Below are 21,212 nucleotides of genomic sequence, written 5' to 3' on the forward strand. Positions count from 1 at the left end.
GGAACGGGGTACTGATTGGGGATGATCAGCCATGATCACATTAAATGGTGGTGCTGGCTCGAAGGGCCGAATGGCCTACTCCTGCACCTATTGTCTATTGTCATTGGATACCATTAAGACTCTCACAGACCTCCTTCATTCATCAAACAAGTCTGATCTTCAATTGCTTGGATGTCTACTTTCTTTAAGCAGCTGGGGCATACACTACCTTGCTTCTAATAGTCTAAATGCTTCATCGTTGTACTTGGCAAGTACTCCTCCACATTAGTTCACATGACTCTCCACTGCAGGGGCATTAGAGTGAATGTTTCAACACACCCACTCACACCAGTTAAAACATGTTAAATTGGTTTCTTTGTTCCCCTAAAAAACCCAGCTCATTGGTGATCAGAGTAATTTCTAGCCTTCAGCTTTGTGTTTCATCCACAAAAGTAACTTCCACCTTTGTGAATTTATAAACCACATGGCAAAGGACCTTTCAAAGTGTCCAATGGCAAATAGAATCAGAAATATTTATAGAGATGAATAATGCAGTAGCACAGGCAATAATCCCCTGGGCTAAATTGTGTGGGCGTGTGACAATCCAATGCTTTCTGCTGACTTAAAGGAAGGGCCCACCAACAGGTAGATACCTGTTAAAAAGGAGTTCCACGTGGAAAGTGGATCGTGGAAACTTACCCTGCTTGGTAATTTAGCTGATTAAGAGAGATTTAAAAAATTAAGTTAAGAAAGAAAGCAAAGGAATAAAGGTTTCTGGTGTGCATGATCAAATATAAAATCCTAGCTGACCTCCTCCAACTAAAGAGATTAATTTCGAATAGATTTGAAAAAATAATAGAAACTTTGGAAAACAAATGACTTGCATTGATTTTTTAAAAATAATTCTTAATTTTTGGGAAATGGGCTCTGCTAGCAGGGCCTAATTTATTTCCTAATCCTTATTACCCCAGGAATATAACAGTGACTGCCGTCTTGAGCTGTTGTTGTCCTTTTTGTGAAGGAGCACCCACAATACGTTTGGGGAAGGAGATGCAGGATTTAGATACAAGGATGACAAAGTACCAATCATGTATTTTCAAGTTAGGATGGTGTGCAACTTGGAGTGGAATCTGCTGGTGGATTGTGCTTAGAATACTACTATGAGGAACTCCTCCCGTGTTTTCCTGGGGCTGGGATTATTGATTATTGACCTATGGCAAGCACAACAATTGCCCTTTGTGAGACCAAAGATAGACACACAATGCTGGAGTACCTCAGCGGGACAGGCAGCAGCTCTGGAGAGAAGGGATAGGTGATGTTTCCGGTCGAGACCCTTCTTCAGACCTTTGTCTTCGGACTTCTTCAGCATTTTGTGTACCTGTCCCGCTGAGTTACTCCAGCATGTTGTGTCTACCTTTGGTTTAAACCAGCATCTGCAGTTCCATCCTACACATTCCCTTTGTGAGGCGTCTGACTAACCACGGATGTGTTTTGTTTTTTTTAAATGTCCATTGATTTCAGTTTGATCACATCACCTTAATGCCAATCACAGTCAAATGCTGCCCTGATGTTGAAGAAAGTCACTATTATCGCACCACATGTTTGACCAAATTGTGAAGTAGTCTACAGCAAAGTGGACCTGCCAAAATGTCACATGTTGACACCACTGATGACACACTTCTTCCATCATCTTATCAATGTTTAAGAGTAGACTGGACTGTCATGAGCTGGATTGGATTTGTCGTGAATTTTGCAAGCAGTTCTCAGAGCAATTGCTGGGCAAATGCCAGCAATGCAATTGTACCGGAACAATAGGAAATGCAGCATGTTATGGAGCACTTAAGCACTACGGTTAAAACGTTGCCTGATCCCACAGTCTTTATTTTATCCAGCATTCTCAGCTGTTTCTTGCTATCACATCCAGTGAACTGAAATGGCTGAAGACTATCTTCTGTGCTGGAGGGGTCTCAGAGATAGAATTTCAACAATATGCCTCTCCTCTGAACATATCAGGACAAAGAGTGGAGAGGGAAGAGCTAGTTCAAAGAAGAGAGGAGGAGGGGTGAGGCGCCTTACCCTCTCAACTCGCTATGAACATTTCTGTAGTGATCAGATCTGACTGTTTGTCCTGTTGGGAAATGTTGGAGGCCTCAACAATGTGTCTTGTTTAACCAATTACATTGGAAAATAAATGCGAGAACAATCTATCATTGTGAAAAAGGTATTGTAAACTGTCGCTTTCCCTGTCATTTCTCAGCCTCCACTGCTGGATATGTGTTCCAGAAACTTTTACATTAAGTTTGGCCAAATCCATTTCTGAATATTTACTTATTTACTTAAAAGGGGTGCACAAAAAAAATGCTAACCACCTCAGATTATTGGTATGCCATTGGAGTCCATGCACTATGCTGATTCCTAAAATAAAAGGAATTGTATTTCACAAATCATCTGGATATGCTCTTTGACGGTTTTATTAATCCATACCTATAAAAACGAAAAACCTTTCCAGTTTCAAATGTGCTTGAAAATGTTTCAACAGAAAAGATAAAGAGACTTATTTGTTTTGTGTTACACCACTGAAATATGTCAAATTGGTTTGCACATTCTGCTCCATTGTTCAATGCGAACCAAATGTTTTAAGTCTGATAACCTGTACAGGTGCACAACCTTTTATCCGAAATTCTGGAAACTGAAAAACTCCGAAACCCGGACATTTTTTCCAGGATGTCGTCTGCACACCAAAGCTCGCGTTTGGTGCCAAACTTGACCCGAAACGACCCACGGTCAACCCAGGTCTGTACTACTGTAGCGGCTGCCTCCTCCCCGGAGATCGGGGAGACACTTAAACATCTGTAAATCATTGCTTAAATGTTAGTCAGTTAGTTTGGAGGGCTTTTATGTGGTGGTGGGGGCGGGTGAAGGGGGAAACTTTAATTCTCCAGAGATCTTTAATACTCGCACGCAGCCCCAGCTCCGCCATGTTGGGAGTCGGTGGCCACAGCGCTCCGAAGCTTACCGCACGGCGACCCGGAAAGGCATTGCCCGCTCCCCGCTGGTATTCCAGCACTGCGCCACCACCGACTCCCAACATCGTGGAGCTGGGGCTGCGGGGCCAGTGATCGATTTCGCCGGGGTCTGAGCTCCAACCGGCGCCGCTCTTGGCCGGAAGCCCGCAGCCCCAGCTCCACGATGTTGGGAGTCAGCGGCCACAGCGCTCCGGAGCTTACGGCACGGCGGCCCGGAAAGGCATTGCCCACTCCCCGCCTCTCCGACCAGGTAGGGGACCAAGAATTAAAGTTTCCCCCCTCCCCCCCCCCACCCCCCCCCCCCCCCCCCCCTCCCTTCACCACATAAAAGCCCTCCAAACTAACTGACTAACATTTAAGCAATGATTTACATTGATTCCCCGGTCTCCGGGGAGGAGGCAGCCGCTCCAGACTTTCCAAGCCGCCCGCGCTACCTATCTAATCTACGCTAAAAATATTCCATTCCGACATCCGAAAAATTCCGAAATCCGAGAAGTGTCTGGTCCCAAGGCTTTCGGATAAAAGGTTGTGCACCTGTACTAGAAACTCATAACTGGTGGTTCCAAAATATCTATCTAGACATTATAAACACATAATAACAAAATTGTATCCTGGTGTTGATATTCCTCCAAATATTCTTTAAAAAATGTTTTGAGGCACAAAAATCGTTTTTTATGTAATTGGAATCTGTTAGGAAGATCTAATTCTTAATCTAATTCTTCCCTCAGGACTTTATTTTTCAATTGAAGCAAGTAAAGTGTTCCATTACTAATTCCTACTAAAGGGCAAACAAAATTTCTCATGTTATAGGTGGAACAGGTTACAAAACCCTATATATTGAATTGATTTAGCCACCAACTGCCATGACAGCAGCACCTCAATCCTCTTTGATTGGAAATAGAGGAAGGATTAAGATGGATGGTAGATTCAGATTCAATTTTAATTGTCATTGTCAGTGTACAGCACAGAGACAACGAAATGCATTCGGTAGGTAGGGCAGCATGAGTAAATGCAATGTCTAAATTGATTGCAGAAAGAAACCTATAAAAGATTGGGTTAAGAAAGAGGAATTAAAAAGAGTGAAAGGAAAACTCATTAAAAATTAAATTAATAATTTGACATTTTAAAGTTTGCAAATACATCTCTCAGCCTGATGTCTCAATTGTTGACTTACTAGGGAAGAGGTGTTAAATGGTCCATTGAGTATCATATGATTGTTTAAGCTGTTGATTCCAAGCTAATTTTAACTTATCTGCACTAAAAATTATTCCTGAGGCATTTTAATTGTTTTTTTAATGTGCATCACTTCATTGTTTTGCTACTTCCAGTATAATATAAAATAAATGCTGCCATGTTCAAATATGTTTCAAATGTATATGATTTGGAACCTCTCACTGTTGTCACACATTCATCCTCTAAGAATATTCCAATCCAAATTAATAAACTGTTAACTGTTAAGAGTCAGTACAGATGACTACAGTTCAGTTTGGACAGAATTGTGACATTGAAAAATCTGTGGACGCTGAAACAGAAATTGCTGAAAACACTCAGAAGGCCAAGCAGCATTTGCAGAAAAAATGTTGCCTGTGTTGCTGAGTGTTACACTGATATTGTTTATTTCAAGTGATTGTGAAAAATACAACTGAAGCCAGCTTGTAAAAACATTGGTTAATTCTGTGTTGATTGTCTTTTCTTTCTGACATGTTTTTTTTCTGCTAAATTTCAAGGGATCATATTTTATACAAGAGTTCTGGAAAACTGTGAAGATGAAGCACAATTTGATGAGGTAACATTATTTTGTCATTTGTTTACTGATTTAAACAGCAGTGAAGCTTTAACAAATGTTCTGGCCAGCAAGAGATTCACATGAATTGTTTGGTTTCATCCACAAACTGCATATATTTGGTTTTAGATTTATTTAATTATTGCTCATCTTTTTTTGAGGGTGTAATAATTTTTTTCTGTATTATTTTAAGGGATGATAAAATGCATTTTCATTATATAATATATTTCACAGTAATTTATTTTGCTAATTAAGGATAGGTATGTTTGAAATATTTTGTTCACATAGAAATGAAGATGGTACTGACTATTAATAATAAATTTATAGTTGAAAGATTATGATGTTTATTGTTCTATCTTGGATACTTATGCATGAGATTAAACAATCATATGCATGAGATTAAATAATCGTAGAGTACACAGAAATGGCAAAAATAAATTCTGGAGGAATTTTTTTTCGTAAATGCATGTTTGTTTGTTTGTTTCAGCAGCTATCACACGTTTCATATTAACTGCTAGAGTAACTCAGAAGATCAGGCAGCATGTGTGGAGGGCATGGACAGATGACCTTTCAGGTTGCCTATCCTTTCCCTCCACAGATGCTGCTCGACGTGCAGAGTTGCCCCAGAACTTTGTTTTGCTCAAGATTCCAGCATCTGCAGTTCCTTGTGTATCTAGTTTCATATTAAAATGTGTAAATAGCTAACAATTGCACAATGATAGAACAGTATTGTTTTTTTAATTACCTAAGCATAGGTAACTATACCCCAACTTGGAAATTAATGTGGACACAAAGTGCTAGAGCACTTCAGCGAGCCAGGCAGTATCCCTGGAGAACATGGATAGGTGATGTTTCATGTTGGGACCCTTCTTTGGACTTCATATAAATGTGCAGACCTAGCCTCAGTGGTTATCATGTGAATACACCCGATTGTTTTTATGCCACAGATTTATTAACGTGCAATTTTATGTGCTGGAATAGAACTTGCTGAGGTATAAATAACAGAGATGTGGACATTTGAAATGGCTAATTGTTCTCAACTGGATGAAGCCAAAGGTGTTTGCCTTGCAGTGCTAGGCTGTGACTTCTGCATGAGGAACCAAACACATGAAGGATGTTTTCAAGCTCTTTAAGGTCATTGCGTTAAACCTTCAATTACCCCAATTACCCCAAGTCATAATATTATAGCTATGCAGCTATTGAAGAACGATAACATTTAAAATCTGAATAAAAGATGAAAGATATCCTGTTAAAAGCTGCAAGCCGTAAACCAAATCTGCGAGATTTAATTCAAAATAGTCAGAAAATAACAATAACATCACAATTTTTATATCTTCCATTGGGGAAAAAAAACTTTATTCATTTTGCATTATATGCTTTTATAAATTATTGTTTATTTCTTAAATAGTCATTATGGAAAATTGCCATGCTCTTATTCTGTCTGACAACTAAATGCTTGGTCTGGAAATTCCAGTTAACATTCTGGGTGAGAACCTGTACATCTTTAGTAATTCTTTGTTTCTAGAAACATTAAGACATTTTGTCTTTTCAGTTAATGATAGAAAACTGAGTTTAACATGCATTCAGCTGTTGATGACATTTCGATTTGTATTTGTTTAATTGGCAAAGAAACCAAATCAATTTGATATTCCAAAAACCTTGGAATTTGGTAAATGGTAGAATATCTTTGATAACTTGCTCACTAGCGTTCAAACATTTAGTCATGTATATCTTTATAGGACTGGTTAAGCCATATTTGGAGTATTGCATACAGTTCTGGTCGCCACAATACAGGAAGGATGTGGAGTCTTTGGAAAGGGTGCAGAGGAAGTTTACCTGATTGATGCCTGGATTAGGGGGGTTTTAGCTACATAAACCATATAACCATATAACACATACAGCACGGAAACAGGCCATCTCGACCTGTCTAGTCCGTGCCGAACACATAATCTGCCCAAGTCCCATATACCTGCGCTCAGACCATATCCATCCATTCCCTCACGACACAAGAATCTAGCCACTTAAGTTTTGGAGGAAAAAAACGGGCAAGTCCCCTACTCCGAGAGTGGTAGCTCAGTCGACTGAGCTTCCACTCTCTGAGTAAAGAAGTTCCCCCTCATGTTACCCCTAAACTTCAGTCCCTTAATTCTCAAGTCATGTCCCCTTGTTTGAATCTTCCCTTTTGGCTTTACTGTTCTATGTTCCATACAACTGATAATCTGTGTAGGCTGCCCCTTTGTCAACACTACTACGTTATGAGCAGTAATGTTCCAGTAACAGTAGTTAGTAAAAGTACAGTGCCTACCAGATTTTCAGCTCGCATGTAAAACATCATCACACAGTATAATCACTCGCTCTACGCTGCCACTTTTTGAGAGTACTGTCGCTCTGATCAGTACTGTCAGTGTTCCCAAGGCTGCTTCTCTTTCCTTTCAGAAAGGTTTTCCATGAAGATACTCCTTCTCCCAGGACTGGTTACAGTGAGTTAATCAGTCTGGAAGTGCAGGATCTCATCAAAGATGGGCACTCAGTCAAAGAGGAAAGAGAGCTTGACATCAGTCAGATGGATCCCGTGGCATCCAGACCTACTGTTACTATCACCCCTTCCCTTCAGATCAATATAAGTATTTAATGAGTACATTAGTATTTAAGGTGGAGATAGGTAAATATTTGAAAAATATTGTGGGGAACTGCACTGAAGAGGAATTGGGGCCAGCGTAGATCAACTATGCTCAAATTGAATGGTGGGGCAGGCTTAAGGTGCCTTGTGGCCTCCTCCCACTGAAATATTAATTGTCATATGTGATCCCAAGCACTACATAGAAAATTGCAAGTAAGGCTTGAACGAGGCTTGTGCAAAAGCAGAATATACCTCCTTGTGCTCAAGCTTCCTATGAATTTATCCAAAAATACATATTGCTTCAGCAGTAACTTTGTGCCTCTGCTCCCTTACATTTGGAGATGCACGCAAACCTGTCTTTCTCCACATTATTTGCCACTTCTTTTGAGGCTACGCGATTGTTGACTAGTCCCTCTGCCCATGTGAAAATTACTGTGCTTATCCAGGATGGGCTTCCAGTTCTGAGCCTAATCTCCCAATACATGAATATCCATCTAAAGTAATCTGCACTGTCTGTTGAACTTGCATCCACACATTTGCATAATTTGCAAATTTACACATCATAAAACCATAAAGCCACCTAAATCCAGATCATTGAAACTGGAACAATGTATTCACATCCACCTACAGTTACTTGATGCCAAATCAGTTTTCAACCCAGTTTGATTTATTGTCATTAATACCAGAGGCTCAAAAGTTAGTGAATCTGCTATATTATTATTGAAAGACTTTGAATTGCATTTGTTCTAATAGTGTGGGTTTATCTCCCACTATCTATGTAACATCTTCAAAATATGGTTAGATTTTTAAAATGTTGCTCACTTTTTATCAGCCTGATCTTATTGCCTGATTCCGTTTAAGAACTAATCCCAAAGATCTTCAATCTTTTTCCTATTACCATAGTCAAACTACTGGGCCCATAATTATTGCACCCGACTCTCTATCTGCAACGTTCCATGCTCATTCTGTCCCCCTTTTCAAGCTGGAAAAAAACAGTCCCTGGAGGCAAACATTTGCCTTGATTTTGTGACTGCTGAGAGATCAATAATGGTGAAGGTATTCAGACAACTAAAACATATTAAACTTCTGCTTCACAGTTTAGTTGTCTGAATAATCATATCAATACCATATTACAGAAACTGGTACTTTTATTGTCTGTTCATGTGCATATCATTCAAGGAAGCAATTTAACATAGGCTAGCTAGATTGCATTAGTGATAAATTTGTGCTCATCGGGGAATTGGCCCTGGCATTTCAGTGCACAACTGGCTTTGTTTCTCAAACATCAGTCCTGTACTGCCTGCTACCTTCCTTACTTGCTTAAATTGGAGCTATGTTTTTTTTTGTGAACAGTTCCAAAAATAGGAGTAGTGTGTTGTTGTGGCATTGCCAATGAAATTTAAGTTAGAGTCTAAACTTAATCTTGCACTTAACCAGCTTCTGTGCTTATTGTTGAGTGTGTGTGAAATCTTATGACTGGTGGTTCCGCCACTGAGTTTATCCTTTTAGTATTTTTGCATAATACCTATAAGCTGCAATCTCAGCCTCATTGACCACCCTGCATCTTGCAGAAGCATTGAGTTCAGTCATAGCACTGGATTCATTCAAGGCAGACAATCTTGTAGGAGGGTCCTCACACACCACGACAGCACTGTGTTCTACTTCCACTTTCCTTCATCTCCCTGGTAGTATTTTCTGTGGATTGCGAGGAAGTGCAGCGATCCAGCCTGAGGGAGCGTAGTGACGGGGGGAGTGGGGGATGGGGTTGTGGGATGTGGCATTTTTCAGCTTGAAATTGTGCAATCTGGTGCATAGTGTAGCAAGTCTTTTAATTTACACTTGAATGCAACATTTATGCTTTAAATTGGATTAGGTATGAATAAGATTAGGCTAAATTACATTACTAATTACATTCCACAGTAGAGCCAGGCTTTAACAGGTGCAGCACATAAATGACCTTAGTACATTCATGTATGGAAATCAGATTATAAAGAAAACATAGAAACAAGGCAAGAGGTTGGACTTCCCTCACTGTTCTGCACAAATAAATTAAACAATCTTACCCTTTGACTATAGAAACAAGACTAAATTAACGCCACATATTCAACCAAGTATATGGTTCAATGAAATTAAGATATATATGTAAAACATATAAGTCGAAACAGGCCCTTTGGCCCACCAAGTCCACGCCGACCAGCAATCTACCATACACCAGTTCTATCCTACATGCCAGGGACAATTTACAGAAGCCAATTAATCTACAACCCTGCACTTCTTTTGGTTGTGGGAGAAACCAGAATATCCGGAGAAAACCCATGTGGTCATAGGGAGAATGTACAAATTCTGTACAGACAGTACCCGTAATCAGGATCAAATCTGGGTCTGTGGTGCTGTAAGGCAGCAACTCCAACGCTGCGCCACCGTGCCACCCCATTAAATTATTTTTTCTGTAATATATATATATTATGGTGTCATGTCAATAAAGATGAACACATGATTCTGATTTCAGCCCTTAGTTGGATAACACACATCTCCAGTCATTGTGTTTTACATCTATTTGGCTGTTTTTTTTAATTCAGCCTGAAGGTCTCGACCCAAAACATCACCCATTCTTTCTCTCCAGAGATGCTGCCTGTCCTGCTGAGTTAATTTTGTGTCTATCTTCAGTTTAAACCAGCATCTGCAGTTCCTTCCTACACTCTTTGTTACGCAAAACAGGTCCTAGTCTCATATTATTCACCTCAACTATGTCTTTTCTTCACCTCCGCTGCTGCAGAGAATACAATCCCAGTTGTCAAATCTTTCTTCAAAATGAAAGAAAATTCCAGCCCTGCCAACATCCTTATAAATCACCCTGGATCTTCTCCAGAGCAATTGCACCTTTTCTACAATGTGTCACAGTCTTACAGCATGGAAATAGGCCCTTCATCCCAACTTGTCCATGCAGATCAAGATGTCCCATCTAAACTAGTCCCATTTATCTGCATTTGGCCCATATCCCTTTAAACCTTGTGTGTGCCAGTGTGTGTAAGTGTGTGTGTGTTAGGTTGTGTGTTAGAGTGTGTGTCAGTGAAGCAGCGACAACACCCGGAGCAGACATTCGGACACTTGGCGATATCCGGGGAGTGTTTCCTCTTCCCCCCCCCCCCCCCTCCCCCCCCCCCCGTCTCTACCCCCCCCCACCGCTCTGGGAATGCGGGCCGGCCAAGGTGCTCTGTGTCCATGCTCTGGGGTCCAGGGGAGGTGAGGGTCAATGACCCGCAGGGTCCTGGGGAGGTGAGGGTCAGTGACCTGGGCATCGGAGCGAAGCCTTTAGCCCGAGATTCATCCCCGCGGTTCCGGAGGCGGCACCGACGCCCCCACTCACCCGGTCCGCTCCTGGCTCCAGGTCAGGGTTAAAACTCCATGGGGTGTGGACAGAGCAGTCGACGGACACAGAGCTGCCGGACATGAGGGTGGGAGGTGTGAGCGGTGCCTCGGCGGTCGGTGCTGGGACCATTGCCGTGTCTCAACTTTAGACTCTAACTAAACTCCTTTTTTCCCCCAAATCATCCCGCGGGCCATTAGTTTGACAGCCCTGCTTTAAACCAATGCCCTCTTGTTCTTGAATCGCATATCCTGGGAAAAAAGACTATGCATTCACCTTATACATTCCCCTCATGGTTTTTACTCACCTCTAAAACAATTTTTGCTTTAATTTGAATTTCCAGCAGTTGAATGTCAAATGGAATCATTAGCACCACAGAATTTGTCATTTTAAATAGTGTGCGATGGGCTTAAGCCAATCAAATTGTTTGTTATTTACGGGCAACCCTCTGACAGAAAGCTATTCTCATTGGTCAGTGTGGAGGAGTGTGGAAGCCTTGGGCAAATTGAATTTTTTGAGACTTTCTTAATTAAAAAAAAAGCGTGAGAATACTGTGATCAGCGTGAGAGAGTGAGAATCGGTGAAATGCGTGATTTTCACGCTCATATTGAATGCGTGAGAGTTGGCAGCCCTGATAATGCACCAAAAAAAACAATTTTCTAAATCTTTAAGGGCCTGTCCCACGGGCTATTTTTAGGCGACTGTCATAATCGTAGCAGGTCGCTGAAAAATAGTGACTGGACCCCCCTTCGACATAAAATTTGAAATAGAATCATTACTTTAACAACAAAAAAACAAAGTCAGTACTGGCGACAACCTACGTCACCTGGCGACAACCTACGTTAACCTGGTGACAACTACGACAGCATCTATGTCAGGAGAAGTCAAGCTATGCTCATTGGTATCAAACCCACTATCCACAACCCACATGTTGAAAATCCAGCGGTGACCAGAAAGACGATACGACTCTTTGGGCAACTGAGGAGACTACTCACGACCATGTGGCGATAGCCTAGTCACCTGTAGTCGCCTAAAAAAATAGCCTAAGTGGGACATTAGTCTTTATATCATATTTTTTCTGTTCAGATGCTGAATCTGCTCAAAGCATTTCAAAGTGCAGACTAGGCATTTTTACATTGCAGTTCCCCACACATGTATTTCAATCCTTTCAGTGTTCTGTTATAGATATAAGCATCAGTGATCTTCAGTGTGAAATGTTACTGGACAAGGGTAATTTAACTGCTATGTGGAGCATGCTGATATCTGAAGAAGTTGTATTATGTTACTAATCCAATTTTTGTGGCATGATTTATAATTTTTAATAAATCTTCAGAGTGTCTTCTGTTGTCTCAGACCAAATCTTAATAACGAATGGGTAATTGATGAGCTGTTTGAATCTGTTCTGTCTCCTAAAATATGACAAGATAATGTGGTTGAAATATGTGGTTAAGGAATTTCACAAGGAAGTGGGAGAGCAGAGCATCACGTTTGGCGTGTTATATAATTCAATGTCGCTGAAAAAAGAATCCAAAAGGAAAATTGTGAATTTGGTCTGAATTCCACGATCCTTGTTTTTCTTCAGGATCTCTATCCAGCCCCCCCTGGAGTCCAGGCATTGACAGGCACCACATATCCACGTGTTGTTTCTGTCATTTTGTATTATACGTGCGTGGGATGTGGCCCTTCAATTAAATTTTGCCTTTTGTGATACCTGCCCCTTGGGGACTCCGGCACACACCTCCGGTTACCGCCCCCGCCCAGACCTCTTGATCCTTACCAAACCTCCCCGCACCTCTGGCCAACATCTGCACCTTAACACTTCACCCATAGTCATATGCAGTAAACCCTTGTTATCACAGACCATAAGGAAAGGGGGTGGGGGGCAATAACCGATGGTATCCATTATTGCCTATTGTTCGCTATATCCGAGTACCTTGTTATCATTGTATGCAGTTAGAACTGCAATGATGGACAATACACCAAATGATACAAAGTTCTGGAGAACCTCAGTGGATCAGGCAGCGTCGCTGGAGAACACGGATAGGTAACATCGGGACCGTTCTTCAGACTGATTCAGTTTGCTGAGTTACTCCAGCACTTTGTGCCATTTCACCTTAAAACTAGGCGTCAATGCCGCTGGTCTGCACCAGCGAGCCCTTCTTCACTTCACCGGTTGACGCAGCTGTTATTGTGGCTCATGTTGTAGCCCCTGACATGGAGAGCTTTCTTCAGGTCACCACGAACGACAGGATGTGCTTGGTCTCAGTAGGGTTCTCTCCCCTCTCTCCCATCGCTTTGTCTCCTCCATAGCTGTCGTCTCCTCCTCCTCCCCCACAATCATTGACATCTTCCAAAGTGGAACATGTCAGCAACTCCTGGGGAGAAGGAGGTGCAGGGGAGGAGAGGATGAGTGGGCAGAGCGATGAGAGATGCAGGAGGAGATGGAGGAAAAGGCGGCAGACTGGACAAAGTGTCAAGAAACGGAGGAGGCGGTGACTGTGGAGGGTTGGAGAGGCTGAGTGGACAAAGTGATGGCTGATAGAAAGAAGCAATAGGTGGTGAGGACAGAGTGCCCCATTATAACCAAGCTTGTACTGTTGGTGGCAGCAGCCTGAAGAAAACACTGTCCCCAGTGGCGACAACATGAGCTGCAACGACAGCCATATCAAAAGGGACATGTGGTGGGTAAAGAAGGGCTCACTGGTATAAGCCGGATGTAGCATTGGGGCTGGTGAGGCAGGGTGGTGTTGGATGGTCTGTCCATTATAACCAAAATCCACTATAAAGGGGTCCGTCTGATGAAGGGTCTCGACCCAAACCATCACCCATTCCTCTCCAGAGATGCTGCCTGTCCCGCTGAGCTACTCCAGCTTTTTGTGTCTATCTTCCGTTACAAAGAAGGTTTACTGTATTACCTAACATTCAAGTACCAGTTCCCAATCACTTCCATTTATCTCATCCTCAGTTCCGATCTTGACCCAACTATTAATATTCTACCTGGCTATCCAGAAATGGATGGCTGATTGCAATGCTTTGGTCTTGACTGATACTGAACTTTGCAGCAGGCTTCAAATAAAACCTTTATTGGTCTATCCTGCACAAACATTGTAATGCACCTAAGTGCGTGTTATTCAATTTCCAGACCGCTGTCTTACTGTGGAAGTATTATTTTCTATTTGGGAAGGATTGACAACACTTGTGTTGTAGCTACATCAGTTCCAGCTGAGATAATCACAATTTGGTTTATCCCAATACTCCTCATTGGCCAAGAATTTGATGTTGACAATGAAGAAGTGTATATCTGCATATGAGAGGAGGTCCAGAAGCTGCTGTAATTTTCAGTGTTGACAATAGAACAGTACAGCACTGAAACAGGCATTGTTTCACCATCCAATCAGCTTGGAAAAAGGAATGGGAGTCCAAGGACATCCCAAATAAACATCTGGTGTCAGACCCCACCCTACCGGTCCCTGGCACCAATCTCCCAAGGAAGCAGTGGACGACGCTGAACAGATTCAGGACTGGACATGGCCCCTGCTTGGCCAGCCTTCACAAATGGGGCAGCAGTCCAACCCCACAGTGTGCTTGTGGAGAGCAGCAAACAATGCAACACATCACTGAAGCATGCCCTCAACAAAGATTTAAAGGAGGACTTGTCACCCTTCATACAGCAAATCAAGAGGCAACTGCTTGGCTAAAGGACTTTGCATTCACTAAATAAAATAAACAGGCATTGTGGCCCACAATGTCTGCACTGAACATGATGTCAAATTGAACGAATCTCCCCTGCCTGCATGTGATCAAATTCCCTCCATCCCCTGCACAACCATGTGTCTATCAAAAAAACACTTTAATGCCACTATTCTATCTGCTTCCATCACCACCCATGGCATTGCATTCCAGGCATCCACCCCTGGAAAGAAAATGTGACCTGCATATCTCCTTTAAACATTCCCCTCTCTAAAATTAAAACAGTTTTAACGTTTCATAGAAACATAGAAACATAGAAAATAGGTGCAGGAGTCGGCCATTCGGCCCTTCGAGCCTGCATCGCCATTCAATATGATCTTGACTGATCATCCAACTCCGTATCCTGTACCTGCTTTCTCTCCATACCCCCTGATCCCTTTAGCCACAAGGGCCACATCTAACTCCCTCTTAAATATAGCGAATGAACTGGCCTCAACTACATTCTGTGGCAGAGAATTCCAGAGATTCACCACTCTGTGTAAAAAATGTTTTTCTCATCTCAGTCCTAAAAGATTTCCCCTTTATCCTTAAAATGTGACCTCTTGTTCTAGGAACATCGGGAACAATCTTCCTGCATCTAGCCTGTCCAACCTCTTAAGAATTTTGTAATTTTCTATAAGATCCCCCCTCAATCTTGGGGGTGCGGGGGTTCTAGTTACCCTATCTGTGCCTGATAATTTTATATAGTTCTCTGAACCTTTGACGTTCCAGAGAAAACTACAGTTTCTTTTTGACTAAATTTACAACTTTATTGGTCACCTGAGACTCCATTGCTTTGCCATTCTTTATCCCTCTTCCTTACTGGAACATGCCATCCTGAACTCTGATCAGCTGGTCTTTAAATGACTCCCACATGTCAGATAGGCACTTGCTCAATAACTCTTTTTCTCTATCCACCATACACAGTATTTCAGTTCCATTTCTTATTTCCAACATCTGCAGTATTTTGCCCATGGATCTGTTATTATTGGTTCTGGACATGCACATCCATTATGGAGAATATGCAGATAGATGACATATTAACCTGACAGTGGAATGTTTCTGATGCCATGCTCTGGGCATGGGCTGAGCCCCAAGACTGAAAGAACCAGTGAAGCCTAGCTGCCTTCCCAGCCAGTCATCCAATGGTAAAAACTGACCATCTTTTAGTTTTTAGTTTTAATCTTTGGCTGTTCCATTACAGGAAGTAATTGAAGGCTTTAGAAAGGGTGCAGTGATGCCTGGATTAGGGGGTATTAGTGTGGCCAGGAAGAGGTTGGACACACTGGATTGTTTTCCCTGAAATGTCAGAATTTGAGTGGTGACCTGATAAAAATATATACAATTATGAAATAGATAGAGTAGGCAGTCAGGAACTTTTTTCCCAGGGGGGATATATCAAATACTAGAGGGAATAGCTTTAAAGTGAGAGGGGTAAAGTTTAACGGAGTATATTACACAGAGATGCTGCCTGTCGAGGCAGAAACTATTTAAGAGACATGGATGGGCACGTGGATGCATAGGGAATAGAGGTTCATGGATTACCTGCAGGCAGATAGATTTCAGCATCATGTTCAGCAGGCATTGTGGGCCAAGGGATCAATTCCTTGCTCTATGTTCTATGTGGTCTCTTGTACTGATAACCAACAGGCTGAAATAGATTCTGCTATATTTACTGGAGTTAACTTGTCTGGATGATGACCTAACAAGTGCAATGTAATAGTTTCATCCCTCCAATGCTGCTGAAGCGGGGGAAAGAGTAACTGCTGCTGTTGGCTGCGCATGAATCATTTGCAGTAATACCAGAGAACCGGTGCTTTCAGAAATAACATCAAGGAAACAATACTGTGATTTTGTGTTGCTGCATCAATTTTTAAAACCACTGTGCTCCCTGTCAGAGTGGAAAAAGAATAACAAGTGCTTTTGAGACTGCTGTATCTGTAGGATAGGATGTTAAATGGTACTAATGCCCCTGTCCCACTTAGGAAACCTGAACAGAAACCTCTGGTGATCTTGCGCCCCACCCAAGGTTTCCATGAGTCGCCAGAGGTTTTGGTCATTCGCCTGGAAAGCCTCGGGGACAGCGGAGGAGCGCTGTCTGCGCGATGAAAAGGAAGGTAAACGGCTGCCACAGAGCATGGTGTGGGGGGGTGAGGGGGAAACCATTTTGGTCGCCTCCTCCACGGAGAAGCGACTTTTTCCAGGTCACCTCTCCCGTGGCCTAACAACGAGGATCGGGCGGTCTTTCCCGGAGATGCGACCAGGGCTTCAGCGGCGGGCGCAGCGCAGACTCTCGGCGCGGAGTGGGGCGAGCCCTCGCCGAGGCTCGCCGGCGGGGAGAACTCCGTTTTGCTGGCCCGCGGCCGCCGGCAGCCTGAAGTCGCGGTCTACAGAGCTCCAGCTGGCACGGCGTCTGCAGCCTGGGATCCCTCATGGGGACCCGGGAGAAAAAAGAAGCTTCCACCACCGGCCCGCGGCCTACTTCTACCACGGGCCTGGCATGGACTTACCATCAGGAGCGTGGTCCCTCGCCGGGGACCCCTGGAGTGGAGCTTCGACCACCGGCCCTGCAGTCTGCGGTGCTTCTGGCTGCAGCACGGCGGGGACTTTAAATCTTCGACCGCCGGCCTGCGGCCTACACCAACCTGAAGCCACGGTCTCCGGTGGGGAAGAGCCGATTCTGGACTTACCTGGACTTTTTACCTTGTCTATACATCTGGATGCTCGCAGCGGGGGAAAATGGAGGAGGACTTGCCAAATTTTGTGCCTTCCACCACAGTGATGAATGCTGTGGTGGACGTTTGTGTTAATTTTTTGTGTGTTTTTGTGTGTTCTTTATCATTGTACCGCTGCTGGCAAATTCATTTCACTTGCACTTTATGTGCAATGTGACGAATAAAACTGATTGAGTGATTGATTGATTTAGAGAGCGCGGGAGAGAAGGAGAGAGAGGGGGGGGAGGGGGAGAAGGAGTGGAGACAGTTTTAAGAAGTTTAATAAAGATAGCGGGCATTTTAACTTCCGGTGGATCTTCTAGGTCCTGAAAACCAAAGATCCGACAGGATCTTTGCTGAAAACTCCAATGAACCAATCAAAATGGCCGTCAGCGAAGGAGATTGCCTTAGATTGCCTGTAAATAAATAACGACCCCACTCCACTGGCTTTGACCAAATGGAAACCTATTTTTAGTCAAGGCCGGTTTTAATTTTGTTGAAATATTCGCAGGAACATAGAAGAAGCCTCGACTATGCAGAAACCACTTTCGACCATTAGAGAGAGTGACCAAAACCACCAGGAACCTCCGGGAACCTTACAAAACCTTGGGTGGGGTGCAAGATCACCAGAGGTTTCTGTTCAGGTTTCCTAAGTGGGATAGGGGCATAACTTAAAATGTTGTGATTTATATTTGTGCGGCCTTTCAAAAAACTTTCATTGATGCTGCAATGGAGGTTCGATCCTCATGTAACTTCCAGCATTTTAACGCTGCATTTTTGAGATTCCTACATTTATATGCACATCTGGAACAAGAATTGTTTTGTTAAGGAATTTCTATTGCACAGTTATCTTTTAAAATATGCTCCTTTATCAAAAAGCCTTTACACTTTCGAATGTGGAAAAAATTTCAACAAGCTGGGGGCGGACAGTGGCGTAGCGGTAGAGTTGCTGCCTCACAGCGCTTGCAGCACCAGAGACCCAGGTTCGATCCCGACCACGGGTACTGTCTGTACGGAGTTTGTACGTTCTCCCCGAGACCGGTGGGTATTCTCCGAGATATTCAGTTTCCTCCCACATTCCAAAGACATATATGTTCGTAGGTTAATTGGCTTGGGTTTGTATACTTGGTATAAATGTAAATTGTCCCTAGTGTAAGTTTGTGTTAATATGCAGGGATCACTGGTCAGTGCGGACTCGGTGAGCCAAAGAGCCTGCTTTCACGCTGTATATCTAAACTAAACTAAACCTGAGGAAAAAAAGTATGATTTTTAACCATTTTAAATGTTTCACAGATAGTGAAATGGGGGCACACCCGGTCCTGTGGCCAGATTTTAACCAAAAACATTGGCCATTCCTTTCCATCCACAGATGCTGTTCGACACACTGTTCCGTTAGTTTGTAATAGTATTATTCACCAGTGACGTACCCGTAGACCGGATGTTGGCAAATGTGCCTTTATTTAACATGCCAGAACACTACAGACCAGTGGTTAGGGATAGTGACCAAGACTTAGCTCATAACAGATCATGTCTCACAAATTTGATTTGAGATTTTTTAAAGAGTGACCAAGAGGATTGATTAGGGCAAGGTAATGGACATCAGGAAATAACAATTTACATGGACTTTTTGGGAAAGGTCTTAGACATAGATTATCTGCACAAGGTAGGCTGGACTTAGCTCATAAAAGGTCAGATCACGCATGGGCTCCAGAGGATTGATTAGGGCAAGGTAGCCAATTGGATATAGCAAATCTGGCTTGAGGAAGTCTAGAAGTCTGATAGAATAGGGTCCAGGGTGTTTCAATTGGATATATATTGAGGAAAGCCTGTGATCAGAGTTGTGTGCTGAAAGCAGGGACCGGTGTGTGCTACAGGGGGTTGTTGTTGCTTTTGTTGTCTATATCTATATCAATTTGGAGGAGAATGTGGGTTAGTATGTTTGTGGATAACACCAAACCTGGGGGTAGAATGAGGAGTGAAGAGTTACTGAGATTACAGCAAGATCAACTGGGAAAGTGTGCCAAGAAATGGCAGATGGAATTTAATTTGGACATATGTGAAGTGTGGTACTTTGGTAAGTTGAACCCATGCAGGACAGACAGTAAATGTCAGGGCCCCTGGAGAGAGTGTTGTAGAACAGAGTGACCTTGGGTTATGACATTGTTCCCTAAAGGTGGCGACAAATAGACAGGATGGTGCGGAAGGCATTTGGCATGCTTGCCTTCATCGGTCAGAGCATTAACTGCAAAAGTTGACATTATATTATAAATATGTATGATGTTGATGTCACACTTGCAGTCATGTGTGCAGTCCAGTTCTGGTGTTAGAAAGGCATCATTAAGCTGTAAAGAGTGCAGAAAAGATTCACAAGGATGTCACAGGAACTGAAAGCTTTGCATTATAAGAGGAGACTAAAAGATTACGGCTTTCTTCTCCAGAGCGTTGAAAGTTGACAGATTATCTTATTGAGGTTTATAAAATCATGAGGGCACTGATACAGTGAATGTCCACAGTCTTTTCCCAGGAAGGGATGTCTAAAACTTGAGGGCATAGATTTAATTGTGAGAGGGACATGAGGGACATCTTACCTCACAGGATGGTGAGAATGTGATATGAGTTGCCACAGGAAGTGGTAGTGGTGAGTGGCAAATCCCATGTCAAAAAGACATTTGGACAGGTACTTCAATATTGGCCTAATGCAGACAAATTGGACTAATTTCGTTGGGCAACTTGGTCAGAGGCTCTAAAAAAGGCTGATTATATTTCAGTTGTAAAGAACGTTGGGAAATCATATCTGGAATAATGCATACATAATTAGTTTCAGTTTAGTTTATTGTCACATGTACCGAGGTGCAATGGAAAGAGTTTGTTACGTGCTAACCAGTCAGCAGAATGACAATACATGATTACAAGCAATCCATTTACTGTGTACGGATGCACGATAAGGGAATCACGTTTAGTCTCTTTATTTAAGGACAAATACCAATGTGTCTGTCGGTAGTTCAATAAGAGTCCACTTGGAAAACAGTTAGAATGGGCTGGTTGTCTTATGAGGAAAGATTGGATAAAGTAGGTTTCTATTTGCTGGAGTTTAGAAGAGGCAACAGGACCTATGATAGGTCTTTACAGGATAGATATGGAGTATTTCCTCTTGTGACAAACTCTAGGTCACATCATAAGGCATTATAAAGATGACGGAATCTTTTTTTTCCCCCAAAAGTTTTGTACATCTTTGGAACTCTCTTGGAAGGAAGATTTGTGAATGTTTTTGAGGTTAATAGATTCCTAATCAAAATTGGGGTGAAAGGCTGCTGCAATCCTCTATGCAAAAGCAGTGCATTACGAAATGCGCTCAAACTATTGTTGCAAAACATCTGAATTATCACAAATATTTGGTGTAAACAATTGTCCGATTTGGATAAAACATTTGGTTTCCAATTTGATCAAAGATTCTATCCCAAGCTGATCAAAATACAATTAATTATTGCTGAAAATCCACAGCCTTTATTTCATTATTAAAATTAATGATTTGCATATTGTTGTTGTACATCTCCTTCAACCTGTAAGTGTCTCAAAAATGGCAATCACCATTGGGCCATATTATCAGCTTCAAGCAACGGATTTTTTTGATTGCAAATGTGCAAAGTGTGGCATAAGTAGATCCCACCTTGAAAATGGTACCAGCTCCATGAGGTGATCATGACCCACTTGAGTCAGTAACAAGGCCACATTCCTTGCCAGTGCGGCTGAGGAATTTTGTTTTCATGGTACAATGTGCACTCTTTGTTATTGCACATGTGACTTTCATACGACTTTGTTCATTTGGTTTTATGACCTAATTGTGTTTTGAAATAGTTTTGAGTTAGAGTTGGCCAGATGCGAAAAACGCTTACATTGTCAATATATCTTGCATTTATCCAGAAATGGCCATTCAGTTCCTCACAATTCCTCATGCAAGATTATAATCCCTGAACAAATCTTGAAATCAAATGAT

General features: G+C 42.4%; 1 protein-coding gene across 5 annotated transcripts in view; it reads left to right on the forward strand.

The window, feature by feature from the left end:
- The window catches only part of otofa (otoferlin a), a 255,023-nt gene that overhangs the window by 7,169 nt on the left and 226,642 nt on the right, over positions 1–21,212 (forward strand). For all 5 annotated transcript variants that reach the window (XM_055635427.1, XM_055635423.1, XM_055635424.1 and 2 more), the window contains exon 2: positions 4,733–4,791. In XM_055635427.1, coding sequence (XP_055491402.1) covers positions 4,733–4,791 — 59 coding nt within the window. The remainder of the gene's footprint in view (positions 1–4,732; positions 4,792–21,212) is intronic.

The sequence above is a fragment of the Leucoraja erinacea genome, chromosome 5 (genome assembly GCF_028641065.1).
Source record: "Leucoraja erinacea ecotype New England chromosome 5, Leri_hhj_1, whole genome shotgun sequence".
Lineage (NCBI taxonomy): Eukaryota > Metazoa > Chordata > Chondrichthyes > Rajiformes > Rajidae > Leucoraja > Leucoraja erinaceus.